Below are 26,755 nucleotides of genomic sequence, written 5' to 3' on the forward strand. Positions count from 1 at the left end.
GGATTAACCGGCCCAGGCAGCTCGCTCTAGCACAGAGCTGGAGCCCGAAGCAGCCCCTCCCCCGGGGAGAAGTGATCGGCCAGCGGGGTGGCCAATGGCGGGAGAATATGCAAAAACGGCGTGGAAGGCTAATGGCGGGAAGGAAGAGAGGAGGTTGGACCAATCAGCCACAAGAGAGGCGCAGGCTGGGCTATGGCGTCCGCGCGTCTCGCGCCCAAGACACGGGCTGCCCACACCCACCGCGTAGGCCCCGCCCACTCGTAGCGGGCTGGCCCAATCGCCGCTCCCTCCGAGACGTTCCTCTTCGTCATTTGCATAGCAGCTGGCGATTGGTCCCCTGGCGCGGCCCGCCCTCTCGCCTTCCGATTGGCTAGTCGGTTCGGCGGCCGTGCGTTGGAGGCGGGGCCGTGGGTGTTCCAAGATGGCAGCTCCCGCAGCCGCCCGGCGGGTACGGAGGTTTTGGGGACCTCGCGGCGGCTCCTCCCCGCTCCGGGTGAGTGACCTCCCGCGCCCGGGACGTCGTGAATAGTCATGAGGGGATTTGCATAAACGGCGCGTGCAGCCTCTCTCTGTGGCGGCTTCGGCACCCACGGCGGGTGAGGGGAAGCCGAGCACGTGACCAGCTCAGGGCACCCCCGCCCCCTGGATTTATAGCTCCGCCCTATGGTCTCTGAGGAGATCTGACCCTTCCCCCTCCAACTAGCCGCACGCTGTACAACTTCCTGGGCCATATAGCCCCATATGGACCACCCCTCCCCTCAGGCCGTATAACCCTGTGTGGACCAGACCTGGATGACCCTATCAGGACTGCATCCTAGAGCCAACCCCCTACTGCAGGTCATACAGCCTTGTATGGACCAGCCCCTCAGGCCTTATACTCTTTCCCAACCATATAACCCTGTACAGGCCAGAGACCCATGGCCAGACTCCGCCCAGCCATATAACACTGTCTGGACCAACCCCCTTTAGGCCATATAACTCCCCATGATTGCCAGAAGGTGGGGGTTGAATGATGTGATGGATTGCCCTGCTCTGTTCATTCTTTCTGATGCACCTGGTACTGGCCACTTGTCAGAAGACAGGCTGCAGGACTAGAGGGACCATTGGTCTGACCCAGTATGGGTCTTGTGTTCTTATGTGTCTTTTGTTCTCGTGGCAATATAACCATGTGTGGACCAGCTCCCCTCCCCACCATAGAGCCCCCCACTAGGGTTGCCAACAGTCCCTTATTACAAGGGATGCCCCTTATTTTGTACAACAAGATTAGATGTTCCTGAGTGCTGCAGAAGATAACCCTGGCAAATGTAGGTAAATTCTGCTTAGTAGAACTATTAATAATAATAACTATAAAAATAGAATTGGCGAAGCGGTGGGGTTGCTAAGAAAACAGTTCCTTATTTCTGAAATACAGTGTTGGTAATTGTACCACTCCACATGCATCTTAAAGCCTTGTAGGGACCAGCTCCCTGACCAAATAACCCCATGTGGACCAGTCTCTCTCCAGTTATATTACACCATATAAGAACACAAGAATGGTCATATTGGTACAGACCAAAGGTCCATCTAACCAAGTATCCTGTCTTCTGATAGTGGCCAATGCCAGGTGCCCCAGAGGGAATGAACAGAACAGGTAATCATCAAGTGATCCATCCCCGGTTGCCCATTCCCAGCCCCTGGCAAACAGAGGCTAGGGACACCATCCCTGCCCATCCTGGCTAATAGCCATTGGTGGACCTATCCTCCGTGAATTTATAGACCTCAATCATATCCCCCCTTAGTCGTCTCTTTTCCAAGCTGAAAAGTCCCAGTTTTATTAATCTCTCCTCATATGGAAGCCGTTCCATACCCCTATTAATTTTTGTTGTCCTTTTCTGAATCTTTTCCATTTCCAATATATCTTTTTTGAGATAGGGTGACCACATCTGCATGCAGTATTCAAGATGTGGATGTACCATGGATTTATATAGAGGCAATATGATATTTTCTGTTTTATTCTCTATCCCTTTCTTAATGATTCCCAACATTCTGTTAGCTTTTTTAACTGCTGCTGCACATCGAGTGGATGTTTTCAGAGAACTATCCACAATGGACAAGACTCTTCTTCTTTGGGCTGTATTAACCCTCTGTGGACCAGCTGCTGCTCCCCAAACCGTGTAATACCTTGCATACCTTGTATAACCAAACATTTTAACAAAAAATTGAAGCAAAACTACTGTATCAATGTATTAAGCAAAACCAGGAGCTCATTAATGATGTTGTAATTGTATTCAGATAGGCAAGACATTGACTCAATGTGTTCTAATAATAATACCCTGAGAAGTATATAAGGAATGCATGGCTTGCAGAGTAAAAGCAGCCTTAAGTGGTATGGAGCAAAGAAACTTGCTGTCTTGAATTGATGCATGCTGGCCCTGGCCTTGCTTGGAGTAGCAGATGGAATTGCTCGGGTGCAGATTCACATTGGGGGAGCAGGCTCCACACTGGGACATTAGTGAAGTGGGAACTGCCCATGCCGGTGATAACAAATATTGTGGGTTGGCTGTTGAGGGCCATTCCTGGAATGGAGCCAGGGAATGTTATTTTCCTTGACCTGTGCTTTGGTTCATGTTGAAATGTCCAGTGGTGACAGATCAAAAGACGTGCTGTTTTGGAGCAGTTTGTCATGGGGTGATTAAAAGAAAAGCCCAGGTGAAATTACAGCAGGATGCTTCACAGGCAGAGCAAGCGTACAGTGTGGGTTCGGGGCTGGACCCGTGGAGGTGAGCAGGCAGCCCCTGCCTCGTACTTTGAGCCTGAGATTAATGGCGGTGGAAATGATTAGAGCGACTGTGGACTTGGGAACACGTTGCTGAGCAGAGACCTTAAAAAGGAAGGCGCAGGAGGATGGGGACATGGTGCCAGTGAAACGTAAGCTAATGGGGGAAAGGCAAACAAAAGGGGTGCAGCGTCGGCCTGGCCTGATGTGAGTAATGGGACGTGGATGATGTTGGACGTTGGCCCCATTTGGAGGCAGGAGTAGGGAGGTCAGGCAGTCTGGGAGCAGAATCTCTGAGCTGGCTGAGATAAGGGGAACGCCCAGGGAGCCGTTTACAGAGGATAAGATAAGCCTGGGTTGTAAGCTGAGATGGAAAGTAAGTCGTGCATGGACAGCGCGTGCTGGACAGGGATTCGTTCCTCCGGAGTATCCAAACCAGTCCCCGAACGCAATACAATGTGGTCAGTGCAGGGTGACGGGCCAGTGGAGCTAAAGCATGAGGGAGCTCTGCCCCCCTTTTCCACCCCCACCACATAACTCCGTATGTTCCATCTTGCCCCATGCCATATGACCAGGTAAAGACCAGCCTTCCTCCTTCAGCTCCCTAGTCTAAATGTGACTGTATTGCTATGTAAAACCATATACACCCATTTCTGACATTGCCACCAACCCAGACCCATTGGAACCTGGGGCCATGGTCCTACTTGGGCTATATAACCCTATATTGACTAGCCTACCAGGCTATAATCATATAGAGCTTGCTGCTGTGCATCCTGCTGGGCAATATCCCCCATATGGCCCTGCTACCCTCATGCCCACTGACTGAGCCCTACAGCCTCATATGACCTTCCCATGCAGGCCATATAGGGATGCATGGACTGATCCTTGCTGCCCTGCTCTTCTGATGGCTCTCTCCCCACTCAGGCGTTCGCCACCATCGTCCCAAGAGTTTCCCAGGTGGACAACTCCTCCGACTTTCTGGGCAATGTCCCCCACCGCCGGCACCCAGGGGTGCTGCATCTCAGGAGTGTCCGACTCCCGGCCGAACTGGTGAAGGCTGCCCAGCTGCTGGTGGAGCGTAAGTAACCACTGGACGTGAGGGGACTTGGTGCTGCAAGAAGCAGGGTGAGGGGCTCAGTAGGAGTACTCCCTCCTTGCTGTATTGTTACTCAGCTGCCCTTCCCCAGAGCCGGCTGCATCTCTGTGCCGGGCGAGCGGTCCCCATGTGGTGTTGTGTGCGGCTGTTACCCAGCTGCCAGACCCCAGAGCTGGGTACATCTCAGCACCAGGTGATCCCTGCTCTGTTCAGCATGACGAGCTTCTCACTAGGCCCATCGTATCTCATTCATCCCCCACCAGAGTCCACTGTGCATGGGTTGAAGGACCAAGTGGTGGCCCTGACCAACTACCTCTGGAGTCGGAAGCGTCCCCTGGAGGCCAACGAGCTGCAGAGGAGAGGGCAGCAGCTGGAGCAGCAGCTGAGGGAGAAAGTCCAGCCCCGCACAGCAGGTGAGCACAGACTGGGGGGCAGGATGGGGAGGGATAGCTCAGTGCTTTGAGCATTGGCCTGCTAAACCCAGGGTTGTGAGTTCAATCCTTGAGGGGGCCACTTAGGGAACTGGGGTAAAAATCTGTCTGGGGATCGGTCCTGCTTTGAGCAGGGGGTTGGACTAGGTGACCTCCTGATGCCCATTCCAACCTTGACTGCATGTTCTTCTCATGCAGTCAGTGCTGGCTTCAGTACCCTGCAGGGCGGAGGCCTGGTCGGGGGTGTTCTCCTCACTCAGTGTTCTCTCTCTGCTTGGTCTCCCTCAGCCGTCTCTGTGCTTAACTCTCTCTGTCTATGTCAGACTCATCAAGCCCCCTGACTGATGCTGAGGAGGAGAAGCTGCAGAGGAGGGTGCTAAACAGGCTTCGAAAAACCACCTATCACTGGGAGGCACTGAGGTGACACCCTCTCGGGGTTGCAAGGGGTCACCAGCAGTGCTGAGATGCAGCCAGTTCTTGTGTGGGGCAACTGGGGAACAGCTGCACATCAACACCACATAGGGATGGCTCAGCCGATACTGAGATGCAGCCAGCTTTGGGGTGGGGCAGGGAATAGATACACAGCAATGCCACACAGGGACATCTCGCTCACTCCTGAGGTGAAGCCAGTTCTGGGGTGGGGTGGAGCATCTGTTTACCACCCAAAATTTTGGCAGGCAGGGAAGGAGGTCACACAGGAATGTCTCTCTCAGCACTGAGATGCAGCCAGCTCTGGGGTGGAGCAGCTAGGAAATAGCCACATGGCGACACCACATGGGGATGACTCACCAGAGCTAAGGTGCAGCCAGCTCTGGGGTGGGGCAGCTGGGAAATAGCCACACGGCGACGCCACATGGGGATGACTCACTAGAGCTAAGGTGCAGCCAGTTCTGGGGTGGGGCGCGCGATCTGTTTACCAGCCCGTTTCTGGCAGGCAGTAAAGGACCTCAGCACTGGCTCTGGGGTGTGGGGGGGTGGGGTCAGAGTCCCCAACTGACATGCTGTATGTGTTCTTTCCATCTCAGGTATACAGATGAGCTGAGTCTTGTGTACATGGCAGCTCGGCTGGATGGGGGGTTTGCGGCTGTGTCCAGAGCCTTCCATGAAGTGAGACACAGTGCTAAGCGCTAGACCCCACTCCCCTCCCAGAACTGGGGAGAGAACCTAGGAGCTAAATTTCCTCTAAGCTGCATGGCCGCGCAGCTGCCTATTAAGCCCTGCGCAGGGGCTCAGGGCTATGATGGGGAGAGGTGCCTCTCCCCCAGTGTGGACCTGCCATGGGAGAGGCGCCCCTCCCCGCTGGCCACAGCATGGACCTTCCCCAGACGGGAGAGAGGAGCCTCTCCCTTGGCCCAGCCCAGTCCAGCCCTGCCGGAGCTGCCACAGCTGAGGAGAAGCACCTCTCCCCTGGCCTCGACCTGCTGCGGCGAGAGAAGGCTGGAGGGAGTCCTCTCTCCCTGCCGTAGCCCAAGGGGCAGCCAGCATCCCAAACCCCTCATCCCTGGCCTCACCCCAAAGCCCACACCCTAACCCTCTTCCCCAGCTCTGAGTCCCCTCCAGCACCCTGCACCCCTCATCCTTGGCCCCATCCCAGAGCCCGCACCCCAACCCTCCTCCCCAGCCCTGAGCTCCCTCCAGCACCCCTCATCCCTGGCCCCACCCCAGAGCCTGCACCCCCAATCCACTTCCCCAGCCCTGAGCTCCCTCTGGCACCCCAACCCTCTTCCCCAGCCCTGAGCCCCCTCCAGCACCCCTCACCCTGGCCCCACCCCAGAGCCCGCACCCCAACCCTCTTTCCCAGCCCTGAGCCCACTCCGGCACCCTGCACCCCTCATCCCCAGCCCCACCCCAGAGCCCACACCTCAACCCTCTGCCCCAGCCCTGAACCCCCTCCAGCATCCCTCAGCCCCATCCCACAGCCAGCAGCCCCAGCCAGAGCCCTCACCTCCCAACCCTCTTCCCCTTTTCACACTTCGAACCCCTCGGCCCCTCCCCAGCCAATGAATTATGTTTTGTGCACCAATATGAAGGTGGTGTGTCACACCTCAGCCCCATACTGGTGTACATAATAAAATTCATTCCGCACATGGATGTAAAAAACTAGAGGGAACACTGTGCAGGTGTCCTGGTTCCCAGCCCCTCCACTCTCCGAAAGAAAGTAGTGCCACCCTCTGCCTGTCGTCTATGAGGAGCTGTGCTGGGGCTGATGCGGTTTCTCTTTGCTCTGCCCCCTAGATCCAGAAGCGAGTTCCGGACTTTGCCCCTCGCACCCTTCTGGATTTCGGCTCTGGTACAGGCTCTGTCAGCTGGTGAGTCTCTGCCCTGTGGGGGGTATGTTTCCTGTGGTGTTGGGATCGCTGCTGGTGTCTCACGCTCCCCTCTCTCTGTGCAGGGCAGCGCATGGTGCCTGGGGCCAGACCCTGCGTGAGTACCTGTGTGTCGACAGCTCCTCCCCCATGCTGGCCCTCGCTGAGCGGCTGCTGCAAGGTGAGGCCTCCAGGGGCACTGCTGAGTGCCCAGCCAGCGCTGGTAGGGCCCCACTTCTAACAGCAAGACCCCTCTGCCACCCCAGAGCTGGGAAAGAGTCCCAGCTGGGAAAGAGTCTAGTGGTGGGGTGGGGGGGATCCAGGAGTCCGGGATCCCCCCCACCCTACCACTAGACCCCGCTCCCTTCCCAGAGCCAGGGAGAGAACCCAGGAGTCCTGGCTCCTAGCACCCCACACATGCACTCCAGTCCACCCCTCTGCCACCCCAGAGCTGGGAAAAAAACCAAGAGTCCTGGCTCCCAGCACCCCAACATGCCACTCCACTCCACCCCCCTGCCACCCGAGAGCTGGGGAGAAAACCCAGGAGTCCGGGCTGCCAGGCTCTTCTTTCATCACTCATTCCATTGTCTTCTGTCCTGTCTGTCTCCCTCTCTATGACCCCTGCCCTGATGTCTGTCTGTCTGTCTGTCTGTCCCTCCCTGCTCCAGGTGGCTCTGAGTCCTCGCAGGCCCCACTCTTTCCAGGCGTCTATTTCCGGCAGTTCCTCCCCGTCTCGCCCAAGGTAAAGGGCCCCGCCTGTAGGGATGGCAGAGGGGGGGACGAAAGGGCAATTGGGTCTAGAGGGGAGCGCTGGCTGGGGGTCCAGTGCTTTGCAGGGAAGCCTGGGAGTGGGGGCATCAGTGTTGTTAGATTCTGCCTTGCCACGGCTGCTCACCTGGTGCCATCCCACATTGCTTTGCGGTTCTGTTGGGGAGGCAGCACCAGAATGCGACTGGCTCTGGGGTGAGGGGACAGCAGCAGCATGAAGAAGAGGGTGCAAGTCAGAGCGACTGGATGCTGGGGCATTCTCCAGTGGGGGAGGGAGATCTCTGGGGATCTGCCCCACCTCAGTTAGGGTGCCATTGTCTGATCTCATCCACCCATCCACATCCCATGTCTCCCTCCTGGGGCACTTGCAGGTGAAGTTTGACCTAGTGGTCTCAGCCTTCTCCCTGAACGAGCTGCCCAGCCTGGCCGAGCGCAGGGAGACCATACGGACGCTGTGGAGGAAAACGGACGGCTTCCTGGTGAGTGATCCCCTGCCTCTCTGCCCCCCTACCCAAGTCCCCCTCCCCTGCCCCGGATCTGCCCCCCTGCCCCGCAGCTTCTCCCTCCCCTCCCCCAGATTGGTCCCTCTGCCCCTACTCCCAGAGTCACCCTCCCCTCCCCCAGATCAACCTCTTGGCCACCCCTTTCCCCCCAGCCTGTAGTCCCCTTCCCACTCCCCAGCTCCTTGCCCCCACCCACCGCCCGGGCTCCCCCTCTGTCCCCCAGCTCATTCCCCCCATGCCTAATCTCTTCTCCTCCCCCTAAGATCAGTCTCTCTAACACCCAATCCTCTCCAGGTGCTGGTGGAGAACGGGACCAAAGAGGGTCACCAGATGCTCATGGAGGCGCGAGAGATCGTCCTGGGGGTGAGGGGACCCTGCTCCTTCCCTGGGGCCATGGTGGGAGCCCCCCTGCAATCCCCTTTCCACACCTGCAGCAGCTTTGGCAGGCTCCCAGCCCCTGGGGGAGGGGAGAACGGGTAGACAATGGGACCCAGGTGGCTGGGACAGTAACACAAAGTGCTAGGAGGCCCCCATGGGAAAGGATTGGGAGGGGAAATGGGACCCAGGCATTTGGGCTGGCAGTGCAGAGCTCCCCTGTCCAGGTACCCCAGTGGGAGGGTCTGCGATGGAACAGGCCCCAGGTGTCCAGGCCAGAAGTGCAGAGCTGTGCCCCCCAGGTACCCCAGGGGGAGGGTCTGAGATGGAACGGGACCCAGACGTCAGGGCTGGCAGTGCAGAGCTGTGCCCCTCAGGTACCTCAGGGATAGGGTCTGGGATGGAACGGGACCCAGGCATCAGGGCTGGCAGTGTAGAGCTCTGCCCCCCAGGTACCCCAGGGTGAGGGTCTGGGATGGAACGGGACCCAGGCATCCAGGCCAGGAGTGCAGAGCTCTGCCCCCAGGTACCCCAGGGGGAGGGTCTGGGATGGAACTGGACCCAGGTGTCCGGGCTGGCAGTGCAGAGCTCTGCCCCCAGGTACCCCAAGGGGAGGGTCTGGGATGGAACGGGACCCAGGCGTCCAGGCCGGGAGTGCAGAGCTCTGCCCCCAGGTACCCCAGGGGGAGGGTCTGGGATGGAACGGGACCCAGGCGTCGGGGCCGGCAGTGCAGAGCTCTGCCCCCAGGGATCCCAGGGGGAGGGTCTGGGATGGAACAGGACCCAGGCGTCGGGGCCGGCAGTGCAGAGCTCTGCCCCCAGGGATCCCTGGGGGAGAGTCCGGGATGGAATGGGACCCAGGCGTTCGGGCCAGCAGTGCGGAGCTCTGCCCCCAGGTACCCCAAGGGGAGGGTCTGGGATGGAACGGGACCCAGGCGTCCAGGCCGGCAGTGCAGAGCTCTGCCCCCCAGGTACTCCAGGGGGAGGGTCCAGGATGGAACGGGACTCAAGTGTCCGGGCCGGCAGTGCACAGCTCTGCCCCCAGGGATCCCAGAGGGAGAGTCTGGGATGGAACAGGACCCAGGCGTCTGGGCCGGCAGTGCAGAAGGAACAGGAGGTGTATGTAGCTGGTTCCCTTTGGGCTCTAACTTCTCTCCTGTTGGCCAACAGGGGGGAGACAAGGTGGTGCATGACCCACGGGAGGCTCACATCTTCGCCCCAGTGAGTGTTGGTGGGGTGGAAGGAGCGGGCTGAGGCCTGGAGGGGGTTGGGGTGTCGGGGGGGCTGAGGCCATGTGGAGCGGTTTGTGGGGTCGGGGGGCGGGGTCGAGGTTCGGTGGGTGGAATTTGGGGTGGGTGGGCCGAGGCCAGCCAGATGCCCAGAGGGTGGGCTAGTGGGGGACATGGGATTCTCTAACACTGGTCTCTGTCCTCTAGTGCCCGCACCACCTCCCCTGCCCACGGCTGAACCCCGAGCGGCCCCTCCCCTGCAATTACCTCCAGGCCTACCAACCCCTCCCCTTCCGCTGGGTGAGTGCCCCTCCCGCCGGGTAGCGGGGCATATGGGGAGCTGTGCCCCTCCCGCCGGGCAGCAGGGTATATGGTTAGCTATCCTCCCTCCTCCCCCCTGCCGGGCAGCAGGGCATATGGGGAGCTGTGCCCCCCTCCCACAGGGCAGCGGGGCGTATGGGGAGCTGTGCCCTCCTCCCACAGGGCAGCGGGGCATATGGGGAGCTGTGCCCCTCCCACCAGGCAGCAGGGCGTATGGGGAGCTGTGCCTCCCCCCTGCTGGGCAGTGGGGTGTTTGGGGAACTGTGCCCCCCACCGCGGGCAGTGGGGCATATGGGGAACTGTGTCCCTCCCGCCGGACAGCAGGGCGTATGGGAAGCTGTGGTGGGATTGGCCCCAGGGCGGGGACTGCCTGGCTGCAAGGATGGGGAACAGGCCGGGGCTAGGGGCCTAGGGTGGAGGGGCTGGGGGAGTCGGATTGTGGGAGCTTTGCAGGGGACCCCCCGGCTCACCTGCCCATGTCATTGCAGAACCCAGTGCTGAAGGAGGAGTTGTTCTCCTTCCTGATCCTGCGCCGGGGACCGGGGGCGAGCGAGGAGCCCTGGCCCCGCATCACCCAGGCTGTCCTGAGCCGTGCCCGGCATGTCCACTGCCACCTATGCTGTGCTGACGGGAGCCTGCAGCACGCCGTGATCACCGCGCGCCGGCACGGCAGGTATCACTCTGCCAACGGCCCGGGGATGGGGCCTGGTTGGCTGGTGGGGGTCAGGGGGAACGGGGATGGGGCCCGGGGCCTGGCTGGCTCAGGGGGCAGGGAGTGGGATATGGGGCATTTCCCCTCTAAAGGGCACCGGCTCCCTTCTGATCCCAGATTGGGGACTGGCTGGCTCATGGGGGTGGGGAATGGGGTACAGGGGCCTGTCCCCTCTAGGGGGTACCAGCTCCCGTCTGGCCCTAGGTCGGGGACTGGCTGGCTCAGGGTGGTGGGGAATGGGCTACAGGGGCCTGTCCCCTCTAGGGGGTGCCGGCTCCCATCCGGAGCTGGAACTTGCTGGCTTGGGGGGCTGGAACCCTCACCATGCCCTCTGCCCACAGGGATCTGTATCGCTGTGCCCGGCTGAGCCACTGGGGGGATCGGCTGCCTGTGACGATGCCCCCCGGGGAGGCTGTTCCGGGGGAGTAACCCTCCAGCCCATCCCAGGGGGCAGATGCTGAGCTCCCGAAGTCTCGCTGTGATCTGTCGCCCAACCCTCCTGGGCACTGACGTGTGGATGGTGGCAGGAAGCGCCCTAGTGGATTGGCATTGGTATGCGTGGGGGGTCTTTTGATGGCCCCTGTCGCCTGCAGCACTGCAGATGCTGTTCCCAATGAGCATGGGGGAGCCAGCAGGACTCCTGGGTTCTCTTCTGCAGCTGTTGGCTCCCCGGCACCCAGGTTGGGTCCAATAAAGAGTCTGAAACAGTCCACCAGCTTCGGCATCTGTTACTGCGCAGGTTTCGACTGGCAGCAGTCTGGGAGTCAGGACTCCTGGGTTCTCTCCCCAGCTCTGGGAGGGGAGTGGGGGCTGGTGGTTAGAACAGTGGGGGCTGGGATCCAGGACTCCTGTTTCTGTTCCGTCCCCTTGTGGGTCTTGGTTTCCTCTTGTGGGCAGCCAGTCCTCCCGCTGCGTGGGCGGTGAGCAGGCCCCGCATGTGCTAGGCTCGGGGGAGTTACCGCTTGCTGCCATTGCAATAGCTTGGGCGGGGGAACGGGCTCAGCTGGTTCCAGGGAGCCCCTGGGCATGACCCAGCTCTGTGCATAGGCTTGGCCTGCGACCACAGGGCTGAAAGGGGGTCAGGGGTGGGGAGGCTGGGCTCTGTGTGGGCCCAGCTCCCTGTGGGACAGCGCTGCCTGTGGCCCTGCACCCTGCTTCCTGCAGACCCCCCCCCCCCCCCCCCCCGCTCCGAGGGATAGCACCTGCTGTGGGCCGCCCATCCTGCTCCTTTTGGGACAGTCTCTCCTGCAGGGCCCCCACCCTGCTCCCTGTGGGACAGCGCCCCCTGCGGGCTCCCACTCTGCTCCCTGCCAGCGTTGCCTGCTAGGGGAGAGCACCCCCTACTGAGTCCCCACTCCACTCCTGGCACTGCAGTGCCCCCTACCTAGTGCCATACTTGGACCATAGGGCCAGCGCTGGCTGCCAGGGGACACTGAGGGTTACACTGCATCAGGGCCGTGGCCCATGGGCTGCTGGTGGTGGTGTTGAGAAATGCTCCATGGAGAGTAAACAGCGGGTGAAGGCACGGGGTGTGTTTCAGGAGCCAAGTTGCAGCAAGGTACTGATACCATCAGAGGAGCTTAGCTAATCCCCACTAGGGAGCGCTGGCTGGGACCCACACACAGGGTGTGGGGACCAGCTGGCTTAGTGGGGTGGGGAATGGAAGATGGGGCTGGGACGCTGGCTCCTGTCTGCCCCTAGTGTGGGGGTCGGGCTGGGAACAGGGCATGAGCCTCTTCCTTCTAGGAGATTCTCATCTGGCCCCGTTTGTGACCAAACCTTCCAGCATTGCCTGGCCAGTAACGAAGCTCGAGATGTCCTTCGGCAGTGGAAGCAACATGGTGATATTAGTCTGGGATGCGCATGACTCGGTTTCCCCACTCACCGTGGAGACTGTGTGTGAAGGGATGAATTTCTCCTGGAGGGAGGAGGGGAGAAGCGTCACACAGACAGCAATGCACTACCTAGAACTGTCCCCATGTTACCGGAGGACAAAGGACCTCAGCAGCAGAGACCCTGTGGAGCCTGCTGGGCAGCTACTGGGCATGGGGCTGGGAAGTAGGAGCCAGCTGGGATCCGAGGCTCTGGCTGCCCAGGGCTGGGGCAGAGATGGGGAGACTGGGTTTGGGAGCAGCAGGGGAGCCAGCGCCTCTCAGGTAACACTGACTTTAGGCCCTTTCAGCCCAGGTTGCGGGTGAGTAAGAGGCGGTGGCTTAGTTTGCCAGGCTGGCCTTTGCCACTGCAGGTCCCTGCTGGTGGTGTCTCTCCCGAGGGCCTGCTGGGCAGCCAGGGGGAGAAATGGGTTCTGGCTCTGATGGGCTGTCCTTGGGGGCCTAGCACCCGGCACAGGAAAAGGGGGCACGGTCAGAGACACGGCTGGCACTCCTGTGAATCCGGGCCAGGCAGTTGGCTGAGGTGGAGGGCTGACCAGGCCTGGGGGGGCTGTATTTTTGAGGTCTCTCTATCCTCACCCTGCTTGGGGCCTGGGAGATGCTGATCTGGCACCATCCAGCCTGGCACCAAACCCCTTGACAGCTGGAAAATCCTCCCGGGCCAGGGCCCCCTGGGTATTAGGGAGGGATGGGTGCTCCATACAAGCGTACCTAAGCTGCTAGGAATGCAGCCGGTGACTGGGCAAGTGGTGGGGAAAAGTGCTCTTGGGAAATGTTTACCCAATAAATTGTTTAATGGTGGTGTAATTAAGACTGAAGGAGGGGGGGGGGGGAAGAAGGGGGTGGCTCCCTGCTCCTGGGAGGTGGTTATTCACTCCGGAGCTGGGAGGCACTGGGGAAGGTGTCAGGAGCAGAGCAGGAGAGGGAGCAAGAAGCAACAGAGATACGGTGAAAGGGAGGGAGAAGGAGGGAGGGAAGGAGAAGTGGAAGGCAGAGGAGCAGATGGAATGAGATAGGGATGGGAAGAAAGGAGGAGAGGAGGATGGCCAGGGAACCGGGGATGGCCTGACAAAGCCTGTGCGGCACAGCATCTCCCACTGATTCCCGGGGCTTTGAAGGGTCCCCGGCCAAGATTGGGTTCGGCTGAGGGCTCAACGCTGGCTTGGGCTGCCTAGGATTAGGGTTAGAGTCATCCGTGGTGGGGGTCTCCCTAGCCTGGGACGGGTTAGGCGAGGGGGGACAGGGGAGGACGAGCTAGCAGGGCATTGTGGAGGAGGGGCTTTAGGGTGTGAGCCCAGGGTAAGGCCTAGCTGTATCGCCCGGCCCGGCCCTCCTGGCACCTGCGCGGATGGAGCCGCTCCTGACGGTGAAGATCGGCTGCCTGGTGGCTCTGCTGTTCATCACCCTTGTCTGTGGCCTCATCCCGGCCCAGGTCAAGTGGTTCCAAATCAAAGCAGCTAAAGGTGAAGAGGGGCTGAGGGGTCAGGAATGGGACAGTGGCTTTGCATCCACATCGCAGGGGTGGGCGGGCTGGGTATCCCCATACGCAGCTTTCTGCTCCTCTGTCATCTATCCCCATAGACACCCCTTTGCTCATCCATCTACCTACCTTTCCTCACAGACACCCCTCTGCTCCTCTATCCCCATAGACACACCTCTGTTCATCCATCTACCTACCTATCCCCATAGACACCCCTCTATTCCTCTATTATCTATCTCCATAGACACCCCTCTGCTCCTCTATCATCTATCCCCATAGATACCCCTCTGTTCATCCATCTACCTACCTATCCCCATAGACACCCCTCTTCTCTTCTATCATCTATCCCCAGACACCCCTCTGTTCATCCATCTACCTACCTATCCCCATAGATACCCCTCTGTTCATCCATCTACCTACCTATTCCCATAGACACCCCTCTTCTCTTCTATCATCTATCCCCAGACACCCCTCTGTTCATCCATCTACCTACCTATCCCCATAGATACCCCTCTGTTCATCCATCTACCTACCTATTCCCATAGACACCCCTCTTCTCTTCTATCATCTATCCCCAGACACCCCTCTGTTCATCCATCTACCTACCTATCCCCATAGACACCCCTCTGTTCATCCATCTACCTACCTATCCCCATAGACACCCCTCTGCTCCTTTATCATCTATCCCCAGACACCCCTCTGCTCATCCTTCTACCTATCCCCAGACATACCCATCTATCTATCTATCTATCTATCTATCTATCTATCTATCTATCTATCTATCTATCTATCTATCTCTTGCTGCTTCTCACTCTTGTTCTCTGTCCATGTATCTGCCTGTCTAGTGCTTCCCCTCCCCTATCCCCTGCAGGCTTCTGGCTCCAGGGGCAGGGAAACCCCCTTAGAATATAAGGCAATGGGACTGCTGCAGTCATGAATGATACCTCCACCCTGCCCCAGCCCCATCACTACCTCCCCGTGGGGCAAAAGAAACAGCCACACTTGGGGCTCTGGACCTCCTGAGGGAAACTGAGGCTGTGTCTGTCCAGCTCTGCCCCATTTTCTTTCTTAGCCATTACTTCGCCCTTGTTCTTCCTATCTGTGCCCAACTCTTCCTTCCTGGGGACCTGTGTAGCTTTCACTCCACCCTCTTGCCAGTTCATTAATCTCCCTTGTTCTGTTAGCAGATCTTAAAACACTTTGCTAAGGAGGTCAGTCTCATTAGCCCCATTGTACAGATTGGGAAACTGAGGCACAGGGAGGCCAAGTGACTTACCAAGCTCACCCAACATCCTGAGCCAGAATTGGAACCCAGGTGTTCCTGGTGCCAGTCCAGGGCTCTGTGCCTGCTGTCCTTGCCTCTGGCTCTCTCCCTGCCCCAGGCTGTGCGGTTACCCATTTCGAGACCCACCTCCCAGGCTGGGATCACCTTGCTCTGCCCTGCCCCATGGCCTTGGACTCACCCAGCCCTCTCCTCCCACAGGGCGGCACCGGCGCATCCTGAGCTTCATCGGCTGCTTCGCAGCAGGGGTCTTCCTGGGTGCCTGCCTCATGCACACAGCCGCCGATGCGCTGACAGACATCCAGGGGGAGCTGGGCAAGCGGCTGCAGCAGGTGAGATGGCGCAGGGACGCATGGGACCCCCTTGCTCTGGCAGGGTGGTGCACACAGAGCAGGGCCTGTCCCCTCCAGCTGGGGGTGCAGGGACACACACACACGGAGCAGGTCCTGTCCCCTCCAGCTGGGGGTGCAGGGACACCCCTCCAGGTGTATATGGGGTCAGTGCACCACCTGCCCCCCAGCGCAGTATCTGACTCCCCTTATTTCCCCGCAGGCTGCCACTGGGCAGAACCTGACTGGGACACAGAACGACTCGTCTAGGGCCAGTGCCTGTGTGGCTGAGGTGAGTGTCTCCAACACCTCTCGGTTGGAAGTACCCCACTGCGGAGAGGCGGGAAGAGGGCTGCTGTGGGGAAAGAGCTGTGAGAGCAGAGCCAAGGGCAGGGGGAGCGACTGGCTCTTGTCAAATCTCCATTCCCAGATATAGGAAGAGAAGTCAGGACTCCTGACTCCCAGTCCCACCCCTGCTCTCACACACTAGAGCCCACTCCCCTCCTAGAGTTGGGGAGAGAACCCAGAGGTCCTGGCTCCCAGCCCTCCCACCCCACTCTAACCACTAGACTCCATCCTCCTAAATAGCCCTCTCTTTGGGACCCACTCCTTAGGCTGCAGGTGGAGGTGGGAAAGTCAGGCTCGGTGGCTGCATGTGAGTCCCTCTGAAACAAAGCATGTCTCTCCCTCCACCTCCCCATCCGTCTCCCTACAGCTGGATTACCCCTTTGCGGAGCTCGTCATCTCCCTCGGCTTCTTCCTTGTCTTCCTCACCGAGAGCCTGGTGCTGCACTGCTGCCACGTGGCTCCACCATCCCACGGGGCCCCGGGCAAGGACCCTGCTTGCTCAGCCCCCAGTGCCCCCTCCGTCCCGCACTCCCATGGGGCCACGGCACCCAGCGCCCCCTCCGTCCCACACTCCCACGGGGTCCCGGTGCCTGGCGGCCCCTCACCTGGCTCCTTCCGGGCCCTGGTGCTCTTCATCACGCTTTCACTGCACTCACTCTTTGAGGGGCTGGCGGTGGGGGTGCAGCAGGGCGAGGCGGGGGCCCTCCAGCTTTGCCTGGCCGTGCTGGCCCACAAGGGTGTGATCGCCTTCAGCCTGGGGCTGCAGCTGGTGCAGACTGGCACCCGGCCCCGCTGGAGGCTGCTCTACCTGGGCATCTTCGCCCTCATGTCCCCCTGTGGCATGGCCATTGGCATCGGGCTCTCGCTCTCAGGCGGGGCGGCCGGTGGGCTGGCCATGGCCCTGGTGGAGGGGGTGGCGGCCGGCACCTTCCTGTACATCACCTTCCTGGAGATCCTGCCCCACGAGCTGAGCTCCCATGAGCCACCCCTGGCCAAGTTCTCCTTCATTGCCCTGGGCTTCACCGTCATGGCCACCATTGCCATTTGGGCCTGAGGGGGAGGCAGGGCTGGGTGGGGACTCCAGGGGCCATGCCCTGAAGAGAATGACCCCAAATGGCCTGTCCCCTCTAGGGAGCATCAGCTCCCATCCGGCCCCAGGGCAGGGACTGGCTGGATCAGGGGTTGGGGAATAGGACATGGGGCCTTTCCTATCTAGGGCTGTCTCGGAGGGCTGGGGACATGGGGTTTTCCCCTCTAGGGGGCGCTGGCTCCCATCCGGCCCCAGGGTGAGGACTGGCTGCCTCGCAGGTCTGGGGACACGGGGCCTTTCCCCTCTTGGGGGCCTTTAGCTCAGCCAGTACAGGCTCATGGGCTTCACATCAGGGGTGGTGGGTTTAATTCCCCGCTGCCAGTTACCCGTCCCGCGGCATGGTGTTACAGAGCTGAACTCCCTCCCGCTCTCCAGGGCTATGGCCCATGGGCAGTACTGCATCAACCCCTCAGCTCACCCCTTTCTCCAGGGCTGAGGCTGCCAAGGCTGCGATTGACCCATGGAACAAACTCCCCGGGGCCTTTCGGGAAGATGCTTTAGCCAAATGCCCATTCCTGGGGGAGCTGGGTGGAATTTAGCAGCCTGGGCTAGACAGGAGGTCAGACTGCAGCTTGGTGGCCCTCTGAGCACCCAGCTCATGGATGTCTGTTCTTTGAGCCCGTTCGTTCAATGGATGTTGCCGCTGAAATAAAGCATGTGTATTTTGTGTGCGTCTTTGCTTGTGGTTCCTTCGGGCCCCTTTCAGCGGGACAACATCCAAGCACCAAGTATCCCCTGCTGAGTGGGTTTTGAGGATGTGGCCGAGACCCGGTGCTGCTGAGTGCTGGGAAAGCCTGGGGAGGGTTTTGAAGCCAATCCAACAGAGTGTAGAACCCAGAAAGGCCTGCCATTTTCAAAAGGGATGAGGGATTTTGTGGGCCCGGCATGCACCCCTTTAAGAGCTCTGACTTACATAAAGGGCCGAGCCCCCGCACTTGCAAAACCAGACCTCTTTAACGTGGCTCAGTGTGGACACCCAGCAACTGCAGTGCCCCAAATCACTAGCCACAAAAATCATCCCGCTCCCTGGTTCTGCGAGCAATGATCTGCAAGGTAAGCCAGTGCCACACCAGGTGTGAATGGTGTCATACCACATACGGCCTGCTGCTGGTTAAGGCATTCTCTCTGTGTATTGGAAATATGCCCCAATCGGTCTCCTGCCGGAGCAGAGATGTTTGCCCATCGCTCCAGAGAACTCTCCCAACCACATAGTGCTGTCCACACTGACTCTTTAGTCCATGAAACTTATGTTGGTCAGGGGTGTGTGTGTGTGTTTTTCACATCCCTGACCAACAAAAGTGTTGCCAACAAAAGTGCTAATGTAGATGTAGCCTATTAGGCTGCGTTTTCTAGGCACTCTAAAATCCACACACTCTATCACGTTGTTTTGAAATGTGCCATGTCTCCTTGATGTCTGTGCTAGGGTAAGGGGGCCAAATTTGGAGTCACTTGGCCCAGGGGTTCCTGAGACACAATGCCGGTAAACTGAGGACCTGAGAGTGAAACACTGCGGGTCTCTCTGGCTTGGCTCTGGTTTGGTTTCAGACAGGCATTGATCCTGTGTGTCTCCTCCTTGGCCAAAGATGCCGGTTGTATGAGGCAAATTGGTCCCCCTGGGCTGGCCCACGGTGACAAAGGATGATTCCCCAGGAGACAGCTCTGCATTATCTGCCAATCCCAGCACACCCGAGCTGGGCTGGGCCTTTCACTGGGCACAGAGCGAGGGCCAAGCTGTTGATGGGAGAGGGGCAGGGAGGCGCTTGCTGGCCAAAGCTCTCATCAGGACAGGATGGCAGATGAGCTCTGGAGGGAGACAGTGAGGCAGGTGCCAGGTGACAAGAAGGCCATTCCTGCAGCAGATGGGCTGAGGATTGCAAGCTCGTAGCTCAAAGCGATTTCTTGCTGTAGGAAGGCACGTATCAGGCTGGCTCATTGGCCCCTCTAACCCGGTATTCCCTGCCCTCCCCCATCACACCCCAAGGTCAATCAGGCCTCCTCTCCCCCCCTCTCCCCTCACATCAGACCCCTGGGTCATCCAGCCCACTCACCCCGGCAGGTCCGGTAACCCCCAGCTCTCTGCTGCACCAGAACAGACCCGGGGTCCAGAAACTGCAGACACCCAGCTGGTTACACAATGTGTCCCTGGAGCCAATTTCACACTAGCTGCCAGGCCGGAGCAGCTGGGGCTGCCAGTTAGGACTGAGGGGCATCAGCAGAGCTGTGGGTGGGGACAGCCCAGGGCTCAGGGACGGTGTTATTCCAGCCTCAGGCTCCATCCTAGTACAGCTCTTCCAGTGCCACTGAATCCTCGAGGAGGAGGGAGGAAGCAACTGGCCCTTGTCACCCCTCCCCTCCCAGAGACGAGAGAGAACCCAGGAGTCCTGGCTCCCAGACCCCCTGCTCTAATCACTAGATACTAGTGGGTTAGAGCAGGGGAGCAGAGGCAGGAATAAGAAGCAGGACTCTTGAATTCTCCCCATAGCTGTAGGAGGAGAATGGGATTTTGTAGGTTAGAGTAGGGGGGGTGGGAATCAAGCATCCCAGGTGTAGCAGAAAGCAAGCCTGAAACATGAGGCCTTGTATCAAAGGCCCTGCATGAGGCCTGAACTAAAGTAGTGGGTCAAACTTGGTTGTTAGCTAAGGCTGGAGAGCAGTAGGGCCGGCTCTAGGTTTTTTGCCGCCCCAGGCTCCGGGAGCGCAATTGCCCAAGCAAAAAAAAAAAGAATGGCCCGAATGCCGCTCCTGGAATTGTGCTGCCCCAAGCACGTGCTTGCTTTGCTGGTGCCTAGAGCCGGTTCTGGAGAGCAGACTCGTTTTCTCTCTCTCTAAGTGGACTCAGTGCCACTAGATGGGACAGAACACCACACCCAGGAGGTGTGTGAATTACACAGGCTCACAGGACCTGTCAAGAGCAGGGCTGGTATTTGCAGAAACACACACATTCCTGAGAAGTGCTAGGCACAGGACACTCACGCAAGCGCAGTCAGAAGAGTGATAGCAGAACACCCTGGTACCAAGTATGGGTACTAACACTCATCCAAGAGTACACTGACCCCCTCTTAGCGATAGGGGCAGGATGGAAGCAGGGCCGGCGCTACCATTTAGGCAGCCTAGGCAATCTCCTAGGGCACCAGAATAATTAGTGGGCGCCATTTTGCTGGAGGGGGCGGCAGGCGGCTCCGGTGGAGCTGCCGCAGTGGTGCCTGCGGAGGGTCCGCTGGTCCCGCGGCTCCGGTGGAGCTGCCGCAGTCGTGCCTGCAGACGGTCGGCTGCTCACGCGGCTCCAATGGACCTCCCGCAGGCACCACTGCGGCAGCTCCACCAGAGCCATGGAGCGCTGGACCCTCTGCAGGCACCACTGCGGCAGCTCCACCGGAGCCGAGGGACCAGCCCGCGGGGCGGCGAAATTGCCATCCGCCTAGGGTGCTCAAACTCCTAGCGCCAGTCCTGGATGGAAGCATAATGAATACAAATGTTTTGATCCACCCACCATGTACAAGGTAAAGGGTGGTAACTAACCACGTCAAAGAGACACTAATTAGCTATGTCAGGCAATATATAACTCGTTTGTGTCGATGAATAACGAGGGGTCTCACAGGCAATGTCCTTGGCCAGCCTAGGAGACAGTGAAAAGTCCCATCGCTCACTGAACTGCATCTATTGTCACAGGCTACATGTCTTAGTATCCTCATAGAGTCTGCCAGGTGCTATTACCGTGCTTCGTCGACGGTAAAGCAGGCCAGGTGCTTTCGCTACTAACCCAAGTTTTGTGGGGTTTGTGAGCAGTGCAGCACGCAGGAAAAACATACACATTGAGCCAACAACTGACAACTCTGGTGACCCCGCCCACTGTAAAAACTATATCTTTTAACTTTTAAAACAAAGAGAACGAGAGGGAGAGAGCAGAGAGGTGGGAGAAAGAGGGGCGGGGGTGAAGAGCAACCTAGGAAGGTAGGGAGACCTGAGCCAAGAGAGATTAACTCTATCAAGGTATCTTAAAGTATCGGCAGCAGCAGCCAGTTTAGCAAACTGAGAAAGGATATAAAAGAAAACTTAACTGGTAGGTAAAAATATTTGAGAAAAAAGGTTCTATTTTGATCTGTGAGTGAGGAGTGTGTGGCTCCATAGGTTAAAGCAGTTGGAAACTCGCACCCATGGTTTTTATCCTGGCTTGGAGAGGAGAGTGGGGGTCATTACCTGAATTTGTTCCCTCAGTGTTTGTTGCTTTTGTCTGCATGCCACGTGGCTGTGGCTTGCGGGAGTGCCCATACATGCTGCAGTTAACTGTTTGGGGGCACCTCCAGGCATTAATGCATCAATTCTAGGTGTTAACCCGCTCCATTTGGGGTTTTCACTTTGAGCTTCTTTTTTATTCACTCCCCTGAGATTGAATCACAGCTTCTGTCTCCTAATGTGCTGTGTGAACTGTTTCATTTTTTCCTTCATCTGAGTTCCCAATCCAATGACTGTATTGTTTGCTACTTCTCCCTACTGGGCACTTACTTGTCCCATTCTGACAGGCACCAGTCTAGGTCTCGGTTTAAGTTTAACCAGGACCTTTTTTTTCGTACGGTTGTGGTTGCACTGCAGTGGCCCCTGTTTCTTTTTTTAATTTTGCTAGGGCCACCTTTTTCCATTCTGTCCCCATTCTTCAGGCACAGGGGAGCTACCAGAAGCCTGCTATTGACCACTAATATTTCTAACGGGATGGCAAGTGTCTTTTTTGCAGATGTTTTCAGCTGTTTCCAATGTTTTATTCTGTTCCTGTGCTTGCTGTAAGGTAAACACTGTTATGTGGTTACCTTACTTTACCATCTATACATTTAAGCTCCATCTGTCCCTTAGTTTTTACATTTCCTTTTATGACTGATGGACAGATAATATTTTTCAATTATTTTTAGTTTCTTATGGTGGGCCTGGGAATGTTAGGCCCCCGGATGATTGAGGAATGGGGTTTTATGAGTGAGCCTTGGGGGCACCCAGATAATAAATATATATGGATAATATGGATATGGCATATATATGTATATAAATTCAGATTCCATATGAGGAGAGTTTAATAAGACTGGGAATTTTCAGTGTGGAAAAGAGACGACTAAAGGGGGATATGATAGAGGTCTATAAAATCATGACTAGCATGGGGAAAGTAAATAAGGAAGTGTTATTTACTCCTTCTCATAACACAAGAACTAGGGGTTGCCAAATGAAATTAATAGGCAGCAGGTTTAAAACAAACAAAAGGAAGTATTTCTTCACACACCACACAGTCAACCTGTGGAACTCCTTGCCAGAGGATGTTGTGAAGGCCAAGACTAGAACAGGGTTCAGAAAAGAACTAGATAAATTCATGTAGGATAGGTCCATCAATGGCTGTTAGCCAGGGTGGGCAGGGATGGCATTCCTAGCCTTAGTTTGCTAAAATCTTGGAGTGAGAGGCAGAGGATGGGACACTTGATGATTGCTTGTTCTGTTCATTCCCTCTGGGGCATTGGCACTGTTGGAAGACAGGATACTGGGCTAGATGGACCTTTGTTCTGACCCAGTATGGCTGTTCTGATGTGTGGTACATATGGGTATGTATGCATAGTATGTAGATGTACATATGACACTACCTTATATCCAAGCATAAATTATTTTTCCAATCTGGTTTTTTAGTCTGGCCCTTTTACTTTGGTGATGCAGATAGCAACACACTCCTACCAGGCAATTACAATTATCACCTGTATCATCATTAGGAGTAGGCTGAGTGTTTTGAAATACTGGGATAGGCATTAGAACAGTGTGTTCCACAGTGCTATGTATATGAGAAGGAAAACAGAAATTTGGAGTAGTGACATTAGAAATGAGGCCTTTATATATACATTTCTTGTGATTAGTAACTACATAGTACCGTCCATCCATGTTATAGGTTATCCTGGCTGCTGGTTGTCAGCCTCTGGGGTAAGCTTCGCGGGGCAGGAGACAGGAGTGGATAGCTTCTCTGTTCCATTGGTTGCATTGCTCTGTGATATACCAGTAGCTGACATAGATCCAGCTGTTCCTTATAGATGGGTTTTCCAGATAACCTGCTGAATGCCTGGCAACCAATTTATGAAATATTGCTGTCAGGATTTAGTATTGGTACTGAGACACTGAACCAGATGGTTTTGAATAACATGTGCCCTACTTAGGATGCAGTGATACTGACTCAAATTATGACTGGTATTAACAAGGGAGTGGAGAAACATTCCCAGTGACAGTTTTTGTTGGAACTGTTCCAGGGCCAGGAATCTGTTTGGTTTGGACAAAATGACATTTATATTCACAGAAAAAAGCTTTGCCAATTTTTTTTTTTAACCAGTCCTAGCTGGGCACAGGAGGCCAGGTTTGTTACAGTGTTTCGGTGCCTGGTGAGATTTTCAAACGCATCTAGGTGCCCAACTCCCTCTGCTTTCAATGGTGCAAGCATCTAGGTGGTTTGAAAATCTCCTTAGAAGCCCTAATGCCTTTGCAATCTAGCCTTTAAACATCCCTGCAGGTCTGGCCCTGAGTCACTGTGTGGCAGCGCTGGGAACACAGGCTGAGTCTTCTAAGGGCCCTGCCAGCTCCCTGGCTGGTGATCCCTGTTGTGTGAATGTAGGTGGAGTAAATGGGCCAAGGTGCTAACAGAGCTCAGTCACCATCCAGCACTAGCCAGTGTTAAATGGGGGCAGTGAATGGAACCCAGAGACCTCCCCCCACTCAGTGCCATGGCAAACGCCGCGAAGCAGCTCTTAACCTTCTATTAATGCCACAGGAAAGAAGGGGTATAGTTAGAACTCTGTTATTAAAATAATCCAGCAATCTGGTGGCAGTAATAGTAAGGAGAATTGGGGACTGTATTTCAGCTACATGGCAAGGGAGTATGCACATAGGAAGCCAGCTTCTCCTCATAGTTACAGCAACACAACCCCACTGAATTCAGGAGAGTTTTTAGATATTACTGAGAAGAGCCTTTGAACTGTGAAGCATTAAATCCAGCTGTCATTTGCACAACACCCCTAATTCCTTTTCCTTGCAGTCTGGGAAGGAACCCCGCTGCATCTGGCAGTCTCTGAGACGGTATCTGAGATGGTGATAATGAACCTCACATGGGCAGGGAAGAGAAGTGAGCTGGGGCAGGCTGGAGCTGCTCTTAAAGTACATCCTGTTTCATCCTGGGTGGTTTTGGGGGTTCTCCAGAGCAGGGAGGGGTTGATGATGTCATCTGGGTCCCTCTCTGTGGCCCGGGCTTGTCATAAACAGATAGCTAAGGGTTAATGTCTCTTTCACCTATAAAGGATTAACAAACAGTGACCTGCAAACACCTGACCAGAGGACCAATCAGGAGACAAGATACTTTCAAATCTCGAGGGAACCCTTTGTTTGTGGGTTTGGGGTTTGTCTTTGTTCTCTCTGGGTCCTGGATGGGACTAGAGGTGCAACCAGGTTTCTGCCAATCTCCCTGCTACAGTCTCTTATCTATTCAGAATTGTGAATAAGAAAAAAGGCAGTTTTAGTCTTTTAATTTGTTTTCTTATTTGCATATGTGTACTTGCTGGAAGTAGCTTAAATTGTGTTTCTGCTGGAGAAAGTTTCTTTCTATTGTTTATAAGTTGAAAGACCCGGTAACTGTTTACTATCTAAAGTGCAGAGATAAACCTTTTACTTTTTTTCTTTCTTTTTTATTAAAAGTTTTGCTTTTAAGACCCGTTGATTTTTCTCTCCTAATTAAGGCTCAAAGAAATTGAGTCTGTATATACCAGGGAATTGGTGAGAAGCAAGGAGGGAAAAGTAAATTTGTATTGCCTCTGGGTGAGGGGGAGAGAGAAACTTGATCTCTCTGTGTTGTGTTTCAAGGAATTGATTCACGGTATCTCCTAGTGTACCCAGGCAGAAAGATCTGGGAGGAGGGAAAGAGGTGGGAGGGAATGGTTTATTTCCCTTTGTTGTGAGACTCAAGGAATCTGGGTCTTGGGGTCCCCTGGGAAGGTTTTGGGGGGACCAGAGGGTATCAGACCCTAAAAATTCCTGATTGGTGGCAGCGCTACAGAATCTGAGCTGGTAATTAAGCTTAGAGGACTTTATGCTAGTACCCATATCCTGGACGCTAAGGTCCAGATTTGGGAATTTATACTTGACAGGGCTGACCAGGACATGTCTCACGATCAGGATGACAAAGACCTGGGGTCCCAGGGATGGTGGGGAGCAGCCCCGATAGTGATTTGACTCCAGTAGCCCCCATCTGCACTTCCTCATTTCCCCTCAGCGTCTCTGTCGTGAAAGACCCCAAAGAGAGTAGTGGGCAGAATGGCCCCTCCCCCACTGATTTGTCCCCCAGTTAGGCCTATTTTCCAACACTCAGTTTTGGTTTACTGATTTGCGGCCCCACATCTCTCTTGTTTCCCAGACTTGAGCTTGTCACAGGCCTTGAGGAACACTAGGAGGCCTTTTGTTGGAGCTGATTCCATCTCTGTCTCCCTTTTGTACCTTTCCCAACCACTGTTGTTAGTGTAGGTTGCTGTGACGGTGCAGGAACTTTCCCTCACTCTTTACAGTTCTGCTCACAAGGAGGGTAAAAGTCTCGACTCAACTCTCACACCACTGATCTTCCTTTGCTTGCAGGGGATGGACTCCCTGGAGAGGATGGGGAAGGAGAACAACACCTCAGTGACTGAATTCATCCTCCTTGGTCTCTCCAGCAACCCAGCAGAGGAGCTCGTTTTCTTTGAGGTCTTCACAGCCATCTATCTGGTAGCCCTGATGGGCAATGTGCTCATCTTACTGCTGGTCAGCCTGGACTCCCAGCTCCACATGCCCATGTACTTCCTCCTGGGAAACCTCTCCATAGTGGACATCGGCTACACCAGCTCCACCGTGCCCAGGATGCTGGCCAATTATCTTTCGGGGGACAAGTCCATCTCATGGGCCGGTTGCCTCTCTCAGATGTTCTTCTTCATCTCCTTTGGGGGGGTCGAATGCCTGATTCTGGGGGTCATGGTCTATGACTGCTACTTGGCCATCTGTCACCCGCTACACTATGGCATGTTCATGAGCCCGAGGGTGTGCACACTGCTGGCTGAAGCTGCCTGGGTCATGGGCTTGACCAACTCGGCCGTGCACTCATCCCTGATGTCCATCCTGTCTTTCTGCTGGGGCAATATCCTCCACCATTTCTTCTGCGACATCCCCCCGCTCTTCCAGCTCTCCTGCTCTGACACCCGGGCCAACCAAGCTGTCACCATTGTTGTGGGAGGTGCTATCATCTTCAGCTCGTTGCTGGGGACCCTAGTGTCCTATGTGCACATCACTATGGCCGTTCTCAGGATCTGCACGAGAGAAGAGAGCCTCAATGCCTTTTCCACCTGTGCCTCCCACCTGACCGTGGTCAGCCTTTACTTTGGCACCATCCTCTTCACCTACCTCTGCCCCAACTCCACCTACTCGCAGGAGCAGGACCGGGCACTGCCCATGCTCTATGGCATCATCATCCCCATGCTCAACCCCATCATCTACAGCCTGAGGAACAAGGATGTGAAAGGGGATCTCCAAAAATCCCTGGGTAGAAGCTAGGCAGGTATTGTCTTCTACTGGACAGTGCACGGGTTTGGGAGTCTGGACTTCTGGTTCCATCTCCAGCTGTGGGAGAGTAGTAGCATCTAGTGGGTAGCATTTGCAATGGATATTGGGAATCAGGACTCCTGGGTTCCATGCCCAGTTGAGGGAAGGACTCTGGGTGTGCGTACACAAGGGATTTTGATTCTATCTGGCAAAGGTGAAAGTTTTTTCTTTTGTCTGAACATTTTTCAGTTTTCATCAGTATTGGGTGTAACACTTTTGG

The 26,755-nt window shown here is 56.3% G+C and overlaps 3 protein-coding genes across 5 annotated transcripts; all 3 read left to right on the forward strand.

Moving 5' to 3' along the window:
* The first annotated feature begins 377 nt into the window (after window positions 1–377).
* On the forward strand, window positions 378–11,206 carry METTL17 (methyltransferase like 17). 3 transcript variants are annotated; one of them, XM_030539832.1, is made up of 14 exons: window positions 378–493; window positions 3,680–3,833; window positions 4,115–4,264; window positions 4,606–4,702; window positions 5,308–5,389; window positions 6,518–6,591; window positions 6,675–6,769; window positions 7,257–7,330; window positions 7,728–7,835; window positions 8,154–8,222; window positions 9,405–9,455; window positions 9,671–9,763; window positions 10,273–10,457; window positions 10,838–11,206. In XM_030539832.1, the coding sequence occupies exons 1-14, from the start codon at window positions 422–424 to the stop codon at window positions 10,923–10,925; spliced, it is 1,392 nt and encodes a 463-aa protein (XP_030395692.1). In that variant the 5' UTR covers window positions 378–421; the 3' UTR covers window positions 10,926–11,206. The 3 variants fall into 3 exon arrangements, with proteins under 3 accessions (XP_030395692.1, XP_030395693.1, XP_030395694.1); XM_030539833.1 differs by lacking the exon at window positions 378–493 and adding an exon at window positions 2,023–2,151; XM_030539834.1 differs by lacking the exon at window positions 378–493 and adding an exon at window positions 2,914–3,330.
* A 2,020-nt stretch (window positions 11,207–13,226) lies between these two features.
* Window positions 13,227–17,584, forward strand: SLC39A2 (solute carrier family 39 member 2). The gene is made up of 4 exons (XM_030539837.1): window positions 13,227–13,851; window positions 15,352–15,482; window positions 15,703–15,771; window positions 16,195–17,584. Exons 1-4 carry the CDS (start codon window positions 13,737–13,739, stop codon window positions 16,879–16,881), a joined length of 1,002 nt encoding a protein of 333 aa, XP_030395697.1. The 5' UTR covers window positions 13,227–13,736; the 3' UTR covers window positions 16,882–17,584.
* Window positions 17,585–20,863: 3,279 nt separating this feature from the next.
* On the forward strand, window positions 20,864–26,487 carry LOC115638257 (olfactory receptor 1019-like). Its single transcript, XM_030539840.1, has 2 exons — window positions 20,864–20,977; window positions 25,540–26,487. Exon 2 carries the CDS (start codon window positions 25,543–25,545, stop codon window positions 26,485–26,487), a length of 945 nt encoding a protein of 314 aa, XP_030395700.1. The 5' UTR covers window positions 20,864–20,977; window positions 25,540–25,542.
* Window positions 26,488–26,755: the final 268 nt, after the last annotated feature.

The sequence above is a fragment of the Gopherus evgoodei genome, chromosome 21, assembly GCF_007399415.2.
Source record: "Gopherus evgoodei ecotype Sinaloan lineage chromosome 21, rGopEvg1_v1.p, whole genome shotgun sequence".
NCBI classification, from domain to species: domain Eukaryota; kingdom Metazoa; phylum Chordata; order Testudines; family Testudinidae; genus Gopherus; species Gopherus evgoodei.